Source organism: Eriocheir sinensis, chromosome 31 (genome assembly GCF_024679095.1).
Source record: "Eriocheir sinensis breed Jianghai 21 chromosome 31, ASM2467909v1, whole genome shotgun sequence".
NCBI lineage: Eukaryota > Metazoa > Arthropoda > Malacostraca > Decapoda > Varunidae > Eriocheir > Eriocheir sinensis.
In genome coordinates this window covers 17013108-17026247 of record NC_066539.1, presented here as the reverse complement: position 1 = coordinate 17026247, position 13140 = coordinate 17013108, and the positions used below count along the sequence as shown (strand labels likewise).

Here is a 13140-nt window from a genome sequence, read left to right as displayed (position 1 = left end):
TCGTGAGCCGTTGATAAGATAAAGTGTGTAAGAGGATTGGCATAAGAAGAGAGAGGGAGGGACAAGGAAGACGAAAAGAAAAAAAATATATACCCAGGAAGTCAAGAGGGTGGAAGGGCGTGGAGAGGCAGAACACTACAAGGTACAGTCAATATGATGAACGAATTTTCCTGAGGACTGTATTAGGCGTTTCTAGACACGTGTCCATAACAGTATTGCAAGTTTCGAAGGCAATATACAGCATAATTTATTGAAAATACTTTTTTGTAAACTACATTATAATTATATGTATAGTGTATAGGCAATGAAATTATTTGATTTTAATAAATTACCTATAAAAGGATTTTAAATTTTAAATGTAACTGTTTGGCGAATACCTATCCAACTAGCTATCTGCGTATACATATGTGTGTGTGTGTGTGTGTGTGTGTGTGTGTGTGTGTGTGTGTGTGTGTGTGTGTGTGTGAGTGCGCGCGCCTGAGAGCAGCTTTTTCATCAGAATATCATCACGCTTCCTCAGAGGGGGTGGAGAGGAAAAGGATATTCCAACATATTTACTGGGACTTTAAACAAGTAAAAAAAGAGAGAAAAAAAAGAGAAACATTCAGCAGAGACGGGCCAGTGATGCGACAGGAGATGTTTAATTAAGAGAGAGAAGGGGTGACAACAGAGGCAGTGAAGTTGTTGCAGTAATGTAAAAGCCCACTCAAGTTAGGGTGGAAGCCTCATCATCAGCCCACCCGTACCGTGAGGCGCCCCCATTACCTGCCTCCTCTAGTAACTCACACCTCACTAACGTCAGGGCGACACGCGACACACGCCTTTCCTAATGCTCGGTGGAAAACAGGCTAAGTAGATTCCCCGACAGGTGTGTGGAGACAAACAACTGTGTGTTTATATAGTGAAGGCAAGCAGACGTAAAGGAGCTTAAGTCTCGGGGTAAACAGGCTACATCGGGGATAGACTATAGAAAAAAGAAAAAAAAAATCTTGTTGAACTGACAGGCCCAGAAAATCCACACCACATAAAATAGCTGAACTACAATGGATACTTCATTATGACGGTAAAGCTAACAGAGCCTGGCGTAAGTAAAGGGCTATAGCAAGGGAAAAGTGCGGGATTATAATAATAAAGAAGCACCCAAAAGAGAGAAAAGGGTAATGAAACGGAGGCAGATGATGCAGGGAGAAAAAAAACAAAAACATACGAGAAAATAAATAGTAGTAGTAGTAGTAGTCAATGGCATGATAATCAATAGGTAGGAGAATGATGTATGTACCTCCTTTCCTCACGGTATTATTCTTTTTTTTTCTTTTTTATGTTTTCCCCGCCGCCAACGAGAAGACCGCCTGGGACGCTACATCCTTTTTTTCCTTTTTTTTTTGTTTGTTTCTACCTGAGCACCGCCACCTTTCCTTTAATGAAAAGCTTCGTATAGCACACATGTATTTTCTCCCTCTCATTATTACATGTCGAAAGACAAGTTATGGTGTCCTCCCTGATCCCTACAACTAGTATATATGTATTTCTAACTATAGTCATGTCTTTTGTGGAGTACTGATTATTTTGTTGCATATTTCACTGGCGAATAAATAGGTTGGCAAACATGAAAAAAAGATAAACGATGCAAACAAAGACGGAGCGAGATGACAGCAACCGAGAAAACAAAACGATGAGAAATGACAAAAATGTGTTGAAATAGTGATTAGAGGAAGACGAATCATATAACAACCGGCCATTTGTGGATCAAGGAAAATAAGAGCAACAAAGGAATAAATGACGGGAAAAATAAGCTGAAAAAAGTGTTCAAATAGAAGAAAACAAGGTGATTAACAACGGCCAAGTCCCACGCACACACGCACGCACGCTCTCACAATTCTTCGTTCAACTCAATGATAAAGTTACAGCCGAGTTTTAACTTCATCAACTGAACAAAAAAGACGTGGCGAGGACTTTTTACGCTTAATAGAGTTGGCGCAAAAATTACCAACATCTTAAAAAAATACCTTTCTGGTGAATTTTTATCTTCCTATTTCTTGGGATCAACAACAACAACAACCACCCCCCCAAAAAAACGTGTCAAGGGATATTTACTCACTCGTTAATTATCGGCTTAAAAATTGGAGAAATCTTAAATAATTTCCTTCCGTTGAGTTTCCACCTACTAATCTGCCGGGCTAAACAACAACAACAACAACAACAACAACAACAACATGAACAGGAACAACAACAACAACGCGCCTAGACAGAATCCCTAACTCGCTTATTCTTACTTTTTTCTATTTTTTTTGCTCGTTTTTATTTTTGGTTTATAGATACCTCCAAAATGAAAAAAAAAAAAAGATAATAAAAATATACACGTAGGAAGAATTTTTGACCCAGAAGACCTAAGACGTGGAGACATCCCCAAAAAGTGCCTCCGGGGCTCCGTCAACATTTACCTCCCCGACAATAAAAAAAGGTCACAAAGGATAATTTTTCCCTCCCTCGATCTTCGACTCTATCTGATTAGCTCCTCCTCTCCACTGCTCTTCCTTGTCTGTACCTCTTCTTTTCTCTCCCTCTGACTGTTTCCTCCACCACTGCCCTTCTCACAAGATCTGCCACAATGATTTTCCTCCATTCTCACCTTACATCCATTAATGATTCCAATCCTCTTCTATGTATCTATGTTTCCCTTTCCTTCTCTTAACTTCTTTTCCCTCTGCGTCCCTCTATCTCTCCCTTCCTTCAATTCCTTCCGGTCTCCATTCCCTCCTTCGTTCTATATATCCCTCCACCCTTCCCTTCCCCACTCCTTTCATTTACCTTTGCTTCCTTTCCTGTCTTCACTCTTTGCTTCATCACTTCTCCCATGTGATCTCTTCCGTCCTCTCTCTTTCTCTTTAACCCTATTTTATCTCATGTATATATATATATATATATATATATATATATATATATATATATATATATATATATATATATATATATGTGTGTGTGTGTGTGTGTGTGTGTGTATATATATATATATATATATATATATATATATATATATATATATATATATATATATATATATATATAAGAAAACACTATTTGTTTTGCGATTCAGCACAAACAACACAATAACCAAAGTAGGTAAGCTAAGAAAACCCTCCAAAACATAAATACCTACAAACACTTAAGTATGAAGAAAAGGAAGAGACACATTTACGAGAAAAGCCTTGCTTAACACTCACTGATGACGGTGAAGTTGACGATGGTGTTCTTGGTGGGCGAGAGGAGGTAGTCGACGCGGCAGCGGTAGCTCTCCTGGTCACTGTCCAGCACCGGGAACAGCTCCAGGTGGGCGCCAGGGGCCGAGGGGCCGCCCCAGGTGCTGCCCGGCAGCAGGTGGAAGTACGCCCGCTGCTCCAGCACCGCATCGTCGTGCCAGTGCTTGCCCTCCTCAACGGTTTTCCCGCGAGAGTCGAAGCTGAGGGGTGAGGCGAAGAAGGCGTTACGAAAGGGACTCTTTACACAGACAATATAAACCTAAAAGACGCATCTAACTTTACTAAACTCTTCCAGATCAAATAGGGAAAAATAACACCCCTGCAACATCTTTTGTATTTTATGTAGTTTGTAGTAATGCACATTGTTTCAGATTGATTTATTAAAATGTAATGTAAATGACTGACATGGTGACATGGCTTGGGAATTTGATATTTCAAGCCTAATAATACACTGCTGTGGAGTGATAGGCGTGGTGGTCAAGCTGCTGGTTAACATTCATGAGTACACCAATTTATATTTACATACATCAGTGGGCATTAGCTAACATGTACAAGTGTGTGTGTGTGTGTGTGTGTGTGTGTGTGTGTGTGTGTGTGTTTATATATTACAAATATGTCAAATTAAGAGAATAAATGATATTGCCACCCAGATAGTTAGAAAACTCCAGATCTACACGGAAATCACTGTATGATTAACACAATAAACAATCCTCTGTAGTAGTAGATGTTACTCATAATTTTGTCAACGAACACTTACAAATGTTCAACGAAGTGAGAAAGGTTGATTAATTTCGTGTTTTTCTCCGTTAACAAAGCATCGTGTTGGGCATTCAAATTAATTATATAAATGTGAAGTACGTAAAGCCTTTTAAACTTTTATTATGTAATCTTACCCGCTTTATAAATTTTCTACGTGTTTCGTGAGAAAATAAAAAGTCTTCCTTACCTATTCATTGGTTAATTGGTAAGTGGAAGAGGCAATGTGGGCGGGAAATAAAATGAAAGGGAAAAGAGTGGAGCGCAAGTAAACGAGGAAAGGAGGCTGGGAGTGAAAAAGTGAAAGTTAGGGAAGAGTCTGAGACGGAAGGCTTGAGAAAGGAAGGGATGAGAGGAGATAAGCCGGGGGAGGAAAGGTGGAGAAAAGAAAAGATGTGAGGAGCTGGTATGAAAGGAGGAATCTCAGTAAAACAGGAGAGGAAAGGATGAAAGGGGAGGAAGGAAGAGGCGGCAGGAGTTGGAATTAGGAAGAAGCTGAGTAAAGGAAGAAGAGAGACGGGCTGATGGTGAGGCGACGCTGCCGGGGCGTGGAAATGCAAGCAATGGAGAACCTTGATCAGCGACGGGCTTCAACCTGAGCCTGAACCACCAATCAAAGAGAGGAGTCATTATAATTGACGTCCAAATATTCGTTTGAGTATATAATGTGGCAATATACCCAAAAAGTCTTAATTGGACATCTCTTCTGGCCTCTCGTTCTGTTTTCTTTGATCGGAGCAGCTTTTAGAGGTCCTTTTTGTTACTGTTTTTGTTTTTTGCCCTTGAGCTGCCTCACTTGCTAAAGAAATATAAGGTGAAGTATGAATGACAGCAAAGGGTGTGTATGGTCTATCACACTAAGCTCTTTCCCCAAGCTATTATCATTATCCTGAACATTATCATTACTATTTTTTTTATCATCATCATCAATGCCAGCACAATCTCCTTCATCCATATCTTTATTACTACCACTCTCCTCCCCATCTTTCTGTTACACTCATGCTTCCGGACTAGTGGCTCAAGTCCCCTCAAAGAACGGCCGTGGAAGGGTTTCTCACAGCATCAGACATCCGCAATATTCCCGGCGTGACTAGCGTGGGACTTGAATTAGTGTACCTGCAGCGGCCAGTGTGCAAATAGGCGAATATTGTCTGTCTTAACATGGCGCGATGGTTGGTGTTCCCGTGTGAGAATAGTTTATTTTTCTCTCAAACACACACACACACACACACACACACACACACACACACACACACACACACACACACACACACACACAACGCAAATAAGTCATATCCAAGCAGGTGTATATACACGTATGGATTAGCAGGTTTAACTATTCAGCAGTGATACTCTCGGTGACGCCTCCATGTCGCCAGGTGATGCTGCTCAAGGGGACTGGAGCGGCTTAATATACTTACTCAGATTACGCGCATAGCCTCAAGGAATCGATGAACGGAAATTAACAGCAATGCCCTCCTCACCTCTCCTACATTTCCTTCACTTCTCTACGTCCTTAAATACTTCTAAACGTTAAGTAATAAGAGAAGCGAAACGTCACACGCTTAAGGTGGCAATGTTTATAATCTTAGGATTTGGGGATGATAATTTAACATATTTTTTGTGACTTTTTTTTTGTAGTTTGATAGGTTCACAAATGGCGCGGAATTTGTGACCACAACAATCCATTTTTTTAGGCACCAATAGTACCATTAGGGAGAGTAGGCCTACTGCACAACGTTTTGGGGGAGTAACACACTAATAATTCTAGAGTGAAACGAGTAAATAAATGACATCGATAAACAAATTTAACTACAATTTTCTGTCGCCTCTAAAAAACCTCACCCCGTCCATCTCACAAAGAAATCCTTGAAAACTCAAGGAAGAAAATACAGTTTAACATGGGAACACCCGGTCAGGGATTCTCGCAACTAGAGGCTGAAAAGGCCGAGGAGAATGGGAGTGTTCCAGAGGCCGGGTCGTGAGGATGTTGGGAGGGCGGATGGGAGTCTGTGGGGATAGGCGGAAGGAGGGAAGGGGGGGGAGCAGGCAGGGTGGACAGCCACTCGTTCAGGCAGCAGGCAGACAGGTAGAAGGGCAGAAAGGTAGAGAGAAAGGTGGAGGGCAGAAAGGCAGGCAGGCATGTAGTCAGGCGCACACACACACACACACACAAAAAAAAAAATACACACAATTCTTTTTCCTTCACGTATCTATTGGCATTTTTATTTACTTTTAATTATATTTCGTGTGTACATTGCACGAAAGAAGATAAAAGCTAACACTGCCGGCTCTCTCTCTCTCTCTCTCTCTCTCTCTCTCTCAAAGGGTATTCAACTTTCCAGGGCGTGACGGCACGGTTGACTGATCAATCCTCGGCGGCACACAGTAATCCAGATCTGTCTATTTATTTTGGCAAGTTAGGGTTTCCTGTGAGCCGACGTATATGTGTGTGCGTGTGCGTGTGTGGGTGTGTGTGTGTGTGTGTGTGTGTGTGTGTGTGTGTGTGTGTGTGTATCCATGTATGTATGTACGTTTGTGTGTGAGAGGGTATTATTATTATTGTCACGAAGCAATAGCGGTTGGTTGTCTGGCGCAGCACTCTTCCTTTTTGCACCCTGCTGTCAGTTGGAGGGAAAGCGACAAAGGTACAAGGCCACGAGCACCTGCATCACACAACACCTCGTTTTTATCACGTGTCTCGAGGGACAAAGTGCGGCGACAGTCAACCTCGTTCCCTTTTTGTCTCGATCGTGGCCGCCGGGGATGAATATATTTACCATTATCAAGTCAATATTAAATAAAACCAGCTGTGCTCTATTCAAAACTTTAACGAATTCAGAAATTGTAATAATCACACGCGTACATGAAAGACAAGCATTATCATTGTGTAGTCATTACTTTTACTGCAGTAATATTATATTTACGTATATTGCGGTTTCGATAATAATGATGTCAATGAAATTATTATTATTATTATTATTATTATTATTATTATTATTATTATTATTATTATTATTATTATTATTATTATTATTATTATTATTATTATTATTATTATTATTATTATTATTATTATTATTATTATTATTATTATTATTATCATTACTATTATTGTTGTTGTTTTTGTTATTATTACAATCATTATCATTATTATTATCGTCTTAATTATTATTGTTATTGTTACTATTATCATCATCACTACTAGCGAACGAGGCTCCCTATGGTCGCCTTCATGCGCTAGACGCCAACAATATCCAAGCGGGACATCTTTCACACTGCCACACACCAACATACACACACCCTTCAAACGGAGCCTCATACACACGCCCACGCTCCCAGATACACACACCCTTCAAACGGGGTCTCATACACACACCCGAACTTCCACATACACATGCGGGGCCTCTCAGACACCCACACTCGCACACCCTCCCCGTGGGATGTAGCGTCACATTCACCTTCTTAATGGGTGACCAAGTTTTGTGCTTCAGCGTGAAATTGAATCCATTAAAGGCTAAAGTCTTATTCCCTTACCCGTTCTTTCCATTTTTTCCTTCACAGCACCTCTACATATTTCATCTTTCTTTCTTCTTCCTACCCACTTCCTCTTGTCTAACCCTTCCCTTTACAAGTGGTATACATAACTGCCTGGTACACGTATATGGTGAGCATGGTACTGGTTGACCGGCTAATATTTATGGGGAAGAGAACAGGAAGAAAGCAGAAGCATACCGACGAGGGAGGCGGGTAGATTGAGTGTCTTCTTTAGTTAAATGGTGGAGAACTTGAGAGAAAATGTATGTAAAGTAAGACACCAGCTGAAAGCGGCTATGACGTGGGAGAGTGGGACAGGCAAAGGCAATTAGTGGGACGGGAGTAGGAAGCAGGAATGGGTGGAAACAATTTATACGTACATACACAAGTAGAAGACACGTGAGAGAATGAGGAGGATTGAGGCGAAAATGTTGAAAGATGGTGAGGTAAAGGAAAGGTTGGGGGTGTGCGCCGCCAATCGGTATACGTTTTGGGAATATGTCTAAAAGTGTTCCTCTTAACGGAATGTGTGGAATTCCCAAATTAGATTTTCACTGATTTTTTTATTATTTTTTTTATATAATTATAGGCCACCACAGGCGATGATACTCGGTGAAACTGCTTAAGCGCACACCTGCAAATGTTCGTGTCCCAGCAAACAGCCACGGAGAAATCTCGTGTAAGGCCAACTTTAACAGCGGACGAGTAGGATGAGCAACGTAGTGAAAAGGTGGAGCGGCGGAGAGAGGGATGTGCAGAAGTAAAGTATGCGCTGAAAGAAGCAATAAGTAGGACAGGGGGCGGGTGAAGGGAAGAGAGAAGAAAAAAGTAACTCTGCTGAAAAGAGAATGTGGAAAGAACGTGGGGGGAGAGGAAAGGACATGAAGGAAAGTGGAAGAGAATATTGAAGAGGGGCAAAAGTGAGACTAAAATAGATCAATTTGAGCGACGAGTAACAAGAATTGAATATGAAGGTTGGCCTGGACAAGGAAACAATAGTAGGGAAGCAGGAGGCACAAGAAAACGAGGTTAACGTTTGACGGAAGTATGTAGAAAAGACAAGGGATAGGTAGAAAACGAAGTGACTGTAAAGGTGGAGTAGGGGAGGAAAGTAATAATGGTGTGGTGGAAGAAGAGAGCAAAAAGAAAAAAAAGATTATAAAAAGTTAAGACATGATTACTATGAACCTATGAACCGGTAAACAAAGGGATTAAAAGACGAAGAAGGAATGTAACAAGAAGCAAATCAGAAAACGAATAATAAGATGCATATAGTATGGGACGAATAAGGAAATAGAGGCATATACAACAAAATACAACAAATGCAATAAAAGCTCTAATTATACAAACATGGCGGATGAGAAATATAACCGAGTGCACAATGAACGGAAGAATGAACTGGAGAAAATTGATGAAACACGGCACAGTAAAATCCTCTGCTAATGTATGAGATGAACTAAGGAAACAAAGGTTAAAGAACACAGTGAGCAGATATTAAACGGTAAAATTATGTAAGAAAAAAGACAGGATGAGAAGTGACGGCGGAGGGCAGAATGGAGCAGGGCAAAAAAGATATATGCAAAGGCAGGAGAGCAAGTAAAGGAAGCGGATGGGAAGGGTGCAGAGTCGAGGAAATAGACCTTCACGAGACACTGGTTACTTTTCCCCCCCGAAGCAGAGGGACACAGCACGGAGGGAAGACAGAGGAACCGAAGGAGAAGGGGAGGACAAAGGGAAGAAGGAGAGAAAGAATAACCGTCAAGGAAATGGGAAATGATTAGCTAGTCTTAATAAACAATGAAAGGGTAAACTATATGAGTTAGAAAAATCTCTCTATAAGCTGCAAAACAACAGGTAATAAATATTTAGAAAAAGGGCGATAGCGTGTAACGTATACAAACAACTGCAGCGTAGAGTAAAATAACGAGAAAAAGTGTTTGAAAATAATGTCGATGTTTTTTTGTTATGCAAGGCTGTGCAGATAAACGAAAATAAAATGCTGCACCTCGCAACAAAAAAACACACTTTTTTTAAATGAAACTAAATATTCCCAGAGTTTATCTTGCAAAAAAAATTATAGTAATGTTATCGAGCAGCCTTGAATACACAGCACGAGTGACAACATAATCAAACTTAATTTTCTGTCATTGAACAAATCATGAAACTAACACCTATTTGTACATCAAAACTTCATGGAACCTTACGTGAGAAGATATTTTTTTTTTATATAACAATCACAAACTACTCATTTATCAATATTGGGAAGGGCTGCATTTCTTGCCCAGTGTGTCCATGTTGCAATTTACCGATTAAAAATTTATTCGACATTTACATAGACGAGGGGACAGTGGCATTCGAAGTCGCGTGTATCCCTCGTCTACCCAATTAGCAGGTCAGAAGTGTAAGGAGGGGTTGATGAGTAGAGGTGAGGCGGGTGAGAGAGAACGAGAGGCGATGAGGGGAACTGCGTCACAATACATGAGTGAGTGAAAATGCTGAAGGGAGAGGGGTGAAGGTGTGAGTCGGGGTGAAGTTGTGAGTCGGGGTGAAGGTGCTACGATGGGGGCTGATACAGGAAGTTTGTCAATAAATTGTAAAGTGCTTAGGTAAAATTTGCTGGGCGTAAGTGTTCATGTATGCATATATTATAAAAAAACGACGCCCCTTCCCCACACAGGGACTCAATATCAATTTCAAAATGCGTCGGAAAAAGACGTTTCAATGCAGACAGACAGACAGACAGACAGACAGACAGACAAAAATTAAGTGCGTTCCAAAGCGTTAGGGAAAATAACACACACACACACACACACACACACACACACACACACACACACACACACACACACACACACACACACACACACTTATAATTTATTTATGTGCATGTACGTGAAATATTCTGCATCTATTGTTTTTCATTATTTTTTTCTTTCCATGCAGCCGTTACGCTTACGTGTATCATGGTTATTTTTTTCAGTCCTAAGCATAAAGGTCATTTTCATCTTCCTGGAAGTCGAAAAATCGGAGAGGCAATCCAAACTTGATTATGATCTAAGGTCAGGTGGAATACTCGGTGCATTCCGTCAGAGAATAACGTCCATGAATCTGTATACTTTAATATAAAAAAAAAGTCCAAAATAAGGCAACCTGTTAAATATTGCGCGTGACAGTTAAAAAAAAAAGTAAAGTAAAAATGAATGTAGAATAACCAACAGCAAGCCTATACATGGTTCCTAAGAGATAGTTAAAGAAAGAAACGTGAAAAAGTGGAGGCTGATGGAAGGAGGTAAAGTAATGAATATTTCAAGTGATGTGTCCAGATGGCAGGTGAGGCTGGGGATAGAGATGCCGTCAGGAGATGAAGCTGAGACAGGGAGGCTGAGTAGGAAGAGAGAGAGGAAGGAGCAAGATGAAGGCATAAGAGGAACATGAGGGGAGGTTTTTTTTTGGGGGGGGAGAGAGAGAGAGAGAGAGAGAGAGAGAGAAATATCACAACCACCTGCCTAACACTCACCACCACTGGATATGGGAGGAGATATAACCACCCCTCAACACCACTCACCTGTATATGGGCGTGCCCGTCGTACCGCGGTACCACAGGATCAGCACCACCCTGTCCTCGGCCACAACGGAGGTGACGTCGCAAGGCAGCCGTGCCCGCTCGTTCACCACGGCCATGGCGGACGTATGGATCGCTGCGGGGAAAGAGAAAGGAGAGAGTTTTAATGATGCCCTGCTAAAAAGGAATAATGGCTTCATATAATATTCACATACGGACTGCGGCGATGGAAGAGAGGAATAAATGATACAAACTCGTGTCTTGCCGCGGGAGATGGGAATAAAGGAAGGTTTTTATTATGTCTTGATGTAAAAGAGGACATAACGTCTTACCATTATGATATGAACCTACTGACTGCAATGGGAGGGAAGGAGATAGAACACAAAGACGAGTAGAAAGAAGTTAAGGAAGGAATATTATGATATTCCGTTTAAAAATGAACGTTTCATGTCATGAGGAACATATGTAATAGGAGAGGGACGGCCCTTTGGATTGCTGTGATAAATACGATGCAACACGACTTGCGGGTAAGAGGGAAAGTGCGTCACCATACATGAATCGGTGAAAATGAAAATGAAACTAAATAGCAACTTTATTTTTATTTAGTAATTTTTGGAAATGTGTACTTGTTCAGGGTAACTGATATATTTTTGTGTGTACGTTAGTGAGGGAGGGAGGAACAACACGTAGACAGCTGAGGGGCGAGCGGAAAGAACATGAATTTGAAATAGTGGGGAGAGCAGGGAAAGTCTATTACGAAGTACTGACTGAGGGGAGAGAAATTAGGCCATGCAAATGGTGGCTTTGGAGAGAAAGAAAAGAATTGGACATAATACATTAATTTCCATTTTACAACGTCATATTCCTTTTCTTAAACCAAAATTACACTCTTTCTTAGCAGTCATCATCAGTGCCATCATCATCATTATCTATAAATCTCACTTTTGCCTCCTTATCTAGACATCCCCTTCCTCGTGCTCGTCACCATTATTTCTCAACAACTCGTTTCTCTTCATCATTAACCCCATTCTTGCCATCTCTTCACATCCTCCTCCTCTTGTTCCCCTTCTACGAACCATTTTAGTTAATCTCCTACGAAGCTATTTTCCCTCGCTCTAGCCTTTCCCTCCTCCCACACACACCAACACACGTGCACGCCAGTCACTGTAACTATTTGATTTTACCCTTTGCTTGTCTCATTCTAAAGGTTCCAGAATCGTCCTCTTTCTCCTTTGTTCTCTCATCCTCTTCCTCCTCCTCCTCACCAATAATGTAGCTCTTAGTCCTCCTTCCTCTCTTCACCCTTCACTACTATCTTCTAAATCCTCTTATTCACTGCACTGTTCTAATCTTCACTTTCAATCTCCACCTGCACTTTTTTCTCCTCCTCATCCTTCTATTTTTCTTCTTACTCCTTACGTCTTGTCAGTCAATTTCCCATTCCTGGTATTTTCCTTTCTATTATTTTCTTCCCCGCCCCGTCCAGTCCTTTATCTCTTTCCCTTTAATTTATTTTTTTCCGGTCGTGGTGTTAGTCACAGCTTAGCGTCGTTATGCAAATCTGGGGTAAGCTTAATCCTCGAAAGGTTAGGCGGTGTTGTTCTCTCTCTCTCTCTCTCTCTCTCTCTCTCTCTCTCTCTCTCTCTCTCTCTCTCTCTCTCTCTCTCTCTCTCTCTCTCTCTCTCTCTCTCTGTGTTAAAGTATTCATCTCCCTTCGTTTCCCTCACTCTAATGCCAATCGACGAATCTTCACTTACGGATTGGAGGGGAGAAAGCAAAGGACGGAACAGAAACGCATCGCTGTAGAAGGGACGGGACGGAGGGAAGGGATTAAACGAAAGCAAAGCAGAGGGAACGAATGAACAAGGTACCAGAAACACGGGAATACCAGGAAGAGCACTAAGCAAATCACTGTTAAATATAGACTAAATGAGACAGCAAAGAATAAACGAGTGAAAGGAGAAGCAAGACGAGAGTAACAAAGAAAACTCAAAGTATAAACGAACATCATGATATCCCTGAACAGAC

The 13140-nt window shown here is 41.2% G+C and overlaps 1 protein-coding gene across 2 annotated transcripts in view; it reads right to left on the bottom strand.

Annotated features, from left to right (window-relative positions):
• LOC127005979 (hemicentin-1-like) overlaps positions 1-11257 on the bottom strand; it is a 158374-nt gene extending 147117 nt beyond the window's left edge. For both annotated transcript variants that reach the window (XM_050875455.1, XM_050875456.1), the window contains exons 1-2: positions 11116-11257; positions 3222-3457 (exon numbers count right to left, since the gene is read on the bottom strand). In XM_050875455.1, coding sequence (XP_050731412.1) covers positions 3222-3457; positions 11116-11231 — 352 coding nt within the window. In that variant the 5' untranslated portion in view covers positions 11232-11257. The remainder of the gene's footprint in view (positions 1-3221; positions 3458-11115) is intronic.
• Positions 11258-13140: the final 1883 nt, after the last annotated feature.